This window comes from Panthera uncia, assembly GCF_023721935.1.
Source record: "Panthera uncia isolate 11264 chromosome C1 unlocalized genomic scaffold, Puncia_PCG_1.0 HiC_scaffold_4, whole genome shotgun sequence".
In the NCBI taxonomy this organism is placed as follows: domain Eukaryota; kingdom Metazoa; phylum Chordata; class Mammalia; order Carnivora; family Felidae; genus Panthera; species Panthera uncia.
The window spans coordinates 102,705,405-102,714,363 of NW_026057585.1; the positions used below are offsets into that span (position 1 = coordinate 102,705,405).

The following is an 8,959-nucleotide window of genomic DNA, read 5'->3' on the forward strand; positions in this document are numbered from 1 at the left end:
CCCCCCCCCCCCACCCCATGCCCACAGCCCACCTGGGGCGTGCTCGTGCTCGTGCTTCTTGAGGTGCCGGTCCAGGTTGGTCTGCTGCCCGAAGCAGCGGTTGCACAGGTGGCACTTGAAGGGCTTCTCCTTGTTGTGGATGTTCCGGACGTGCCGCTGCAGGTTGGAGGAGATGCTGAAGGAGCGGTCGCAGTACTTACACCTGGAAGACACGCGCGCCTCAGAGAAGCCCCGCCCCGCAGCCTCGCAGACGCCCCGCCCCCGCCTCCTGGCAGGCGGGGCAGGGGGGGCGGGCGGTGGGGACTCACCCGGTGCTGCGGCAGGGGGCCCCGTGGGCGGGGCCGCCGGTGCACCCGGGTCCCCCCTCCCCGCTGTCCGAGGGCCGCACTCCCAGCAGCCTCAAGGGGGCAGCCGAGCACCATGGAAGCCTCTCGATGCTTTGCCCCCGTCCCCCCCCAAGGAGGAGCCTGCATTCTGCTCCCGGCCACCTTCCTCCCGTCGGAGAGACGGCGAAGAGACCCTCCCCACTCTGGTATGGGGAGAGCTGGCCTGGACCCGGCCGCCTTTTAGTGGGTCTGCGGGCACGAGGGGCCTCGCGTGCCAATTCACTAACTGGGGCCCGGGGGCTGCCCCAGCTTCCCCAGAGGCCGTCCCCCGCCTCCCTGACACGGACCGCGAGGGTCCCGCGGGCCCCACGCGATCGCCTCGCGTCCCTGCCCCTCTGCGGACGGTGATCGCGGGCCCGGGCCGAGCACTGAAAAAATCCGAGAACGACGCTCCCTCCTCCAGCGCCTCAGTCGGGTCCCTCAGAGTGTCCGTGACCTGAGCGGTGCCCCCTCGGTGTGGGGGCCTGGGGCGGGCGCGGCCTTTGCTCCCAGGCCCCGAGGGCAGGAAAGGGAGGCTATTCTCCCAGTTGAGGGAAATATCCACACCCAGAAGCCAGAAACAGCCGCCGGGCTGGAGCTGGAGGGAGGGTGGCCCGACAGCAGCCACCACACGTCTGCAGAGCCGTGCCGGCGCCTCCTGGTGGCGGAAGTCCGAGCAGAGGGGACCTGACGCAGTCGTGTTCAGGTGCACATGTGTGTGTGCCCATGTGCAGGTGTGTGCATGCGCGAGCGTTCGTGTGCAGGAGTGCACGTGCATGCGTGTGCGCGCCTGGTCCCCAGAAGGCCTCCAGGGATGCTTCCCCGTGTCAGAGGCTGTGAACACTTGCAACATTGTCCGCAGGCTAGTTTATTTCCCGGTCTTGGAAACAAACAGCTTCTGCAGGGGGCAGGAGGCAGTGCCCCCCCCCCCCCCCACCGAGTCTCTCAGGAGCCGTCTTCGCAGCAGGTCCCAGCAGGGCACGCGATGGAGGTGTGTGTTCTTCCGGAGGGTGCGGCTGGAGGTGCCAGGGACCTGTCCTGAGTGTGGCAGCGTGGTGTTCCCACAGGAGGCCCCTCCCTGGTCCATCGCTCCAACATAGAATATGCCCTGGGCCACGGGAACCAAGTCGTGCCCGAGGGTGCTTCCGAAACCCCAGCCTCCCACCCGGGGCCGGGCCGGCAGGCTGTGAGGCTGGCCTTCACGGCACTGCCCTGCCTGGCTCGAGAGGCACCGGCGCTGACCTTTGACACCTGCCCAGGCAGTCTGGCCATCACAGTGCACTTGGGGGGGGGGCCCGAGGCAGGACGCTTTAGGCCCCCGCTGGCAGCTGGAGCCTCCTGCCTGAGCCCCCGGGCGGATAGCACTGCGCCCGGGAGCGGAGCTGTCCCTGCTCCCAGGGACAGCTTGATGAAGCCGTCCAGGGGAGCCCACTTCCTGCCTCACGGCCCCTGGGGGGTCTGAGGACGGACGCACGGCAAACAGGGCGAGTCCCCATCAGAGGGGACCCCGGTCTCCCACGGTACGATTTTGGAGCTTCTCTCATTTGGTTTCTGAAGCTTCTCGGCTGAGGCTTCGCTGACTCTGGCGTCCTCCACGGTCGGCGGGCAAGGAGCCACTCGTGATCTTTACGTGAGCGGCTTGAGCCGCCGTCCCTGGCGAACTCCTGAGTGACCTTCAGCCTTCTCTGCCCCTCAGCCCAGGACTGGCCTGGCGGCTTCTTCCCTGTTGGGCTGGCTAAGCCGCCTCCGGGCCTCTGGAAGCACGCGGATTTGGTCACAGCCTCTCCTCCCACGCCTCACGATGTCCGCTGGCCCCAGCGTGGACCCGCCATCCTGGAAGCCCACACGGGCGCCAGCGCTGTTCTGCGTGAGCTGCACAGGGACCGAGGCTTGAGCCCTTCACGCGGCTGGGTCAGCAGTGCAGGGGTGCCCTGGGCTCCCCCCCAGGATGGCCCAGGAAGGAGAGCTTTTACATCCCTGGACACACCATCTCATGTCACAGACGTCTCCTTGCCCCCGATGCTGACAGGTCCCCAGGCGACCATCCTGCTTTCAGGGCGATTGCTCAGGAAGGACCGAGTACGAGGCCATGCTGGGCTGGGCACCTGCCCCCTGGCCACACGACAGGGCTCCCCGGGGCCTGTCTACGCGTGCGCTCACACACACCCGCACGCGGCACCCTTCTCATCTCTTTGGAAATGCAGGAAACTCTGACAGCTTCCAGCTGACCCACGAGCTCTGGCCGGGGTGCACCCTCGGTCAGACACGGGGTTGGGCGGGATCGTCTCGTTACTGGAAACCGAGCTCTCTCTCCACCCGCTGTGGGGCCGGGGAGGGGGGCGGAGGGGAGCCATACATTGGATTTGGCCACAGAGAGCCCTGAGTGTGGCCCTCTCCTGGTTCCAATCTAAACCAATGGCCCGGATAGAGAAGCCCATTTGAAATTTAGGGGAGCAGGGAGCCCTGGGCTTCGGGGGATCAGCGTCCTCTGAGCAGCTGGGGTTTGCCTTGTAAATAAGCCGACAAGTGGCTAGCGAAATGTATGGCCTGGCTGTGGAACATCACGGCCACGGCACTGGCTGCAACCAGGAATGACCGGTGGCCCGGCAACATGCAGTGAGGGCCTCAAGAGGACCCCTGGGCACCCTCACCCGAGGGAAGCCAGCCAGGCGGAGGTGCGGTCACAGGGTGGGGGCAGGCGCAGGGTCCTTCCAGGGACCGGACATCACAGGGGGACATGCTCTGCGTAGTTGTAAAAGCAGGGGGAAGGGAAGCGAAGAGAGAGTTTTGAAATCCAGCCCTAAAAATCAGAACTAGGAAAGCAAGGAGACGGTCTGGGCCACCTGAGGGGATGGGGACGGGGCCTGGCTCACGGGGAGGAAAGGAGCTGCGGCTGGAGAGGCGTGTGTCCCTTCGGGAGCCCGCTGGCCAGCCCGTGAAGGCCCGCGCCAGACCGTGACCCGGGTCCTGGGGGGACCCGTGGGCGAGGCGCCGGCATGGGTGCAAGGAGCAGCCCCTCACCCCAAGCCCAGGTTTACGTCCGTCCAGCCCGAACTGCACCCCGTGCCCCCCACCTGCTGGAGCTTTTGGAGATGAGCACGTGTTTTCCGGCACCTTCCAATCTCAGGCAAAGATTTCTAAGCCTGGAGAAGCCATTAGCTGAGGACACTGGGCCGGCAGGTGGGCTGACCTTCCCTCCAGGAAACAGACTGTCAGTCACGCTAAGGGGTCTTCCTTTCCCCCGAGAGTCAGGGCTTTGAAACACATTCTGAGTGATTTTAGGGAATCTCGGGCAAGGGCTTAAAAGGAAGCGTCCCGAGGTCGTCCGGTTTGATTGTCTCTACTCTGCAGCACCCCAGCAGCCCTCCCTCCCTCCTCCTGCCCTCGAGGGGCCTCCAGGGGCACACGAAGGGGCGCACGCCTGGGGCTGGCCCCGAAGGGGAGCTCACACCGGGTGGGCAGCTGGTGGTTTGGATTCACCCTGCCGGGGTGGGGGTGGGGTGGAGTCCTTATCTTTTGGTGGAGGCGCGGGGGGTGGGGGGCTGTCCCCTGGACAGTTTCTGAGGACAGACGGACGAAATTTCCTCCTCCAGTGTAGATTCTCCCAATGATCAAAGTGATCCCAGAAGCGCCCAGTGATGTCAAAAGGGAAATCACACACCCCACACTCCCCATCACAGGGCTGCCTTGAGCCAGATAAAGTCAGGATTTGCAATGCAAACTTTCAAAGCAATTATTGTTAGGAAAGTCGAAAGTCACAGATTGGAGAGAGCAAACGAAATCAATGATAATTAAATTCTTCCATAAACACCGCCTGACCCTCGGGGGGGGGGGGGGGCTCCTACACACAACACTGTTCAGAAGGTGGCTCCCCTTACAGGAAAACACGTTTTCAGGGAGGAAGCCAGACCCAATCAGCCTTCCCTTTGCTAGGCTTTGTGGAGTGGGGGGACGGGGGAGCCTGCGTGTTGGGGTGGCCTGGGGGCACTGAGCAGATGACTGCTGAGTGACCTGAGCTGTCACTTGTCCAGCCAGGACAGGACATGGCCCCGTGGTGGTCGCATCTCAGGGTGGGGCATGGGGACCACGACACCTGAGGGGACCCCACGTGGCTGCCCTTCCCAGGGACGGGAACTCCAAGCTCTGTGTGGCCGGGGCACAGGAACCTTGTGCTGCCGACTTAAAACCAGACTCCGAGTTCCCAGCAGCTGCTGCTCTCCAGACACACCCCAGAATGAGGTCTTGACATCTACACCAGCGTTTTCCCTGATTTGCCTCCTGGTCACTGCCACCCGGTCTCTCATTTAAAATGCCACCTCTCGGGGCACCTGGGTGGCTCGGTCGGTTAAGCGTCCGACCTCAGCTCAGGTCTAGATCTCTCGGTTCGTGGGTTTGATCCTCGCATCAGGCTCTGTGCTGACAGCTCGGAGCCTGGATCCGGTTTCAGATTCTGTGTCTCCCTCTCTCTCTGCCCTCCCCCGCTCATGCTCTATCCCTGTCTCTCTCTCAAAAATAAATAAACATTTAAAAAATAAATAAATAAAATGCCAACTCTCAGGCTCGTCCCTGAAAGCCAGATGTCACCCCCATCCCTTCTGCTCCTGATGAAGGCCCCAGGGACCGAGGGACAGGCTCTGCTTCTCGGGGGACAGGAAGGTCACCTAGAGTGGCCGTGGGCTCCGCCCCCGGGCAAGTCAGGGTGTCTAAGCCTCTGGCTCAGCATCTTTGAAACGGGGGTGCCACCCCCCTTGGGAACAGATGTGACGGCTCTCACACCCACTTGCCGGGTGGCTGCGTGCCCGCAGGTAGAATGAGGAGACAGGACGGGAGCGGACACACGGCTTCCATCCAGGGCTAGCGACCCGAGAGTCCCTCAGGATGCCCCAAGCCCAGGCTCAGACTCGGATTTGCATGGAGCTCCTTTTCCACTGCGCGCCCCGCCTTAGGTGCCGGCCCTGGCCCACCACCCACCCATCGTATGGGAGTTGAGCTGGGTGGGGGTGGGGTGGGGTCTCTCCATCAGGCCACCCGGGGCGGCCCTGGCTTTGGCCCGTGCTGTTCTGAACGCCCTGCCCCCGTCGACAATGGCGGTGGGAGAGCTGCTCCCAGGCACCCGACTCTGGGGGGTGGGCAAGAACCTTCAGGAAGCCCGCTGGCCACCTCCTGCCTAATCTTTATGACACCCCAGGACACAGGACAGCTCTGGGGTCCAGGGAGCGACCTGACCCGAGCATGCTGGCTCCCACCCTCACCTTCCTGTGAGTGGGAAGTGGCGGCGGGGGGGGACGGTCTCACCGGGAGCCTGCCTACCCACCGCCCCGGCCCCGAAGGGACAGGCTCCTACCTGTACGGCTGCTCCCCGGTGTGCGTCCTCAGGTGTCTCGTGAGGTTTGCCGATCGGGGGAATATCTTGCCACAGTACCTGGGTGGAGAGGGCAGGGGGACCGTTAGGCAGTCACGCTGCCACGGACCGGGGCACCCGCACCCTTTCCCGTTGCGGTTCCTCCTTCCTGCTCGCTGTCTAGGGCCCGAGGTCCCACAGTTGGGGGGGAGGTGGCCTGGCTGTGGCCCCCAGGACTGCAGTCTGTCCTTCAGCCCCAGGGCCCAGCTGAACTTGACAGAGACGCCTGCACCTGCCGCTGGACAGACGGGCCCCCCCTACTCTGGTCTGCTGGGACTCCGCCCCCTCCCCCAGCAATATGTCAGCCACGTTGAACGGGCTCCTGCCGCTGGGGACAGGCTGTGCGTCTGGGCTTTCCACCCGGCTCTGAGAACCGGGCTTAAACGCTGACCAGCACACCTTGGCTTCGGACCCTCTGAGTTCTGATCGGCTGGGTTAAGGCTGCATTCTCTTGTGCCACCCCACACCTACACATCCGTGGGGAACGACCTCCATTGGAGAGCAAACCGTGTACTTCTACCCCGCTGTGGTCTGGCTTTGACCTAGTTTTCCCAGGATGCGCAGGCTCACGGCCGCTGCGGGGCACCTGCGGCCACCTGGCGGGCTGCCCACCGGCCCCCCGCCCCCCTCCCCCCTGGGCACGCCCAGCCTTACCTGCACGTATACCGCTCCTTGCCCTTCCTGAGGATGGGGTCCGACAGCGTGGGGGGTGGGGACCGGAAGTTGAAGGGGTGGTGGGGGAGGGGCTGCAGGGAGCTGCCCGCTTCCGCCTTTATGGCCGCGAAGCTCTCCAGCTTGTCTGTCATGGTCTCGATGGCTGACATCTGTCGGCAGGTGAGAGGGAGAGACGGGGGACCCCCTGAGCTGCTACCTCTCCTGAGCAGTGTGGACCCCTCTCCCGGCGACCGAGTACATCCGCAGCTGGGCCAGGACAAGAGGCTTGTGCGGGCCCTCAGGCTGTGGGTAGAACGGGTCGTCTCCGGGCTTCTTGGCCACTGTGGCCAGCCCTGCCGCTCGTCCTTCCCTGGGAGCCCCGTTTCAGCCCAGGGCCCAGGCCGCGGGAGCCTCTCTGCCCGACAGGGGCACACGGTGGGGCAGGCTCCTGCCTTGCAATGACACCTCGCCTTACCTGGGACCCCCACCCCCCACCCCTGCTGGCCTCATCCCTGGCCGGCACTCCTGGGGGGCTAGCTTGGTTTAAAGACAGAAAAGACAGAATCATGTCTGATTTCTCTCTCCTCTCCTCTCTTTTCCTTTAATTTTTTTTTTGAGTCGTGAAAAATCAAGAAATCTACCTGCATTTCAGGTTAACAGGGACCAGGGGCCTGGGCAGCACCGCCTAGTGGCAGCGGGCCATGATTGCAGGCAAAGTTCTAAGAAGGAATCCGACAGCCCAAGGCTGGACGCACTGAGTGTTCAAAAGGATGATGCCCAGGTGACCCAGCACAGACATGGTGACCTGGATAAGAGGGGCCACCTCTCCAGGCCTTGGAGATGCCAAGGGCTTGCCTGGGGGAGGAAGACGCGGCACTGGCCATTTCCACCTGGTGGGGAGAGTTCTGATCAGGGTCCCAGACTGTGCCTGTCCCCGAGGGCTCAGGGTTTGGGGACAGGAGAGGGGAGGGGACCGCTGGGGCTGCATGGACACATCATGCCACCAGCCGTGGGCTGCCCTCCCTGTCCCCGCTGACAGCTTGCCCCTTGGCTGCTGCCCGGCTTCTCGCTGGCCCCTCCACCGCCTGGACGATGGGACCCCAGGCGCACAGACTGCTGCCCAGCTGGCTTTGCACCTCAGTTTTAGCTGCAGCCTTGAAAGGCTCTGGAGCTCTCTGCACACAGACTCCCTGGCAACTCCAGAGGTGGTGGGGGGCCGCGGCCAGGCAGGACCGCCTCGTCCTGTACCCCAGGGGCTGCACACACCTGAGTCGGGCGTCAGAAAGGCCCTGGCAAAGTCCTGCACTTGGCCGCCGCGGGCTGATGTCTTCATACAGCGGTGACCCTGTCCTTTGCAGAGGCCATCGGTTATCGCGCCCGAGTGACCGCGGGACCTCAGACCATTTAATTAGGTGACTCCCTAGGCTTCCTCCCCCCTTCCCCTGAGCTCTGGCCCAGGGGCAGGCAGCAGAGCGGGGGTGGCTCGGCTCAGGGGGGAGCAGCAGGAGGGACAATGGGCAGCCGGCCCCCTGCCAGGCCTCTCTTCCTCAGGCCTGGGTGGGTCTTGCTGAGGCCGCCCGAAGGTCCGGCCTGCCAGGCCTGCTCCCCCGATCAGATATTCCGGGCCGCTAGAGCTCCCGCACAAACACAAACACAGGATGCGCCTGGCTGGCTTGTCAGCTTTTTCCAGCCCGACCCGAGGAAAATCAGGGGAAGTTATTAAGCAAACCCCATGGCCCCGACGAAACAATGGGAGGTGCTAAGTTTAGCTGTGAACCCAGGCAGGGGGCAGGTTTCACCGACTGGGGGTGTTTGTCCAAGGTGGGAAAGCAGAGAGAGAGAACAATGCCCGGCCTGGGGTCTGGTTCAGGCCGTCTCACTGTTCAGCTACCAGGACCCTCAAGTGAGGTGGGGGCGGCCCCAAGGGGTGAGGACAGGTGGACAAACTCTCCCCTCTGCTGCGCATCCCCCACATCTCTGCACCCACCCCCTGGGAGGACACAGCCGGAGTGGGGGATGGGAGTGCCTGCAGTCGGGCTGTGTGGCCACGACCTGGCTTGGGGATTCATGTTCCCAGACCCCTGACCCTGGTCTTCTCTCATAAACGTCCTGGGTCTGTCACCTTATGTTCCAAATTCTTGGACCCACCGTCTCCAAGCTGTTGCCCACGGCCTTGCGGGCTCACTGCCCCTCCTAGAGCCTGAAACGTAGGTGGGTGAGTGCCCTCATGCTCTGGGGTCTTTGGCCGCCTCCGAGAGACCCACGGGGCTGCCCTGCAGAGCACCACTCTCCTTCCTCACTTGTCTTGGACCTTGTCATCCTTCCGGGCTCATGGGGACCCATGGTGGCAATCCCCTGGCCGTCTGACGGACAGGGGAGCTGAGGCACACCTTGGGTGTGGGAGCCTGCCCCCTGCAGAGCCCTGTCTGTCTGGGCAGCCCGGCTGCAGGGCCCCAGGACAGGGGTTCCGAGCCCAGCCCTCTTGCCTGGCTCCAGGATGGGGGGTCCCGAGCCCTGCCTGCCCACCTGGCCCCAGGAT

The 8,959-nt window shown here is 64.0% G+C and overlaps 1 protein-coding gene across 1 annotated transcript in view; it reads right to left on the reverse strand.

Annotated features, from left to right (window-relative positions):
• The window catches only part of PRDM16 (PR/SET domain 16), a 46,717-nt gene that overhangs the window by 8,615 nt on the left and 29,143 nt on the right, over positions 1-8,959 (reverse strand). The window contains 3 exon segments of the mRNA XM_049618227.1: positions 33-202; positions 5,710-5,787; positions 6,421-6,590. Coding sequence (XP_049474184.1) covers positions 33-202; positions 5,710-5,787; positions 6,421-6,590 — 418 coding nt within the window.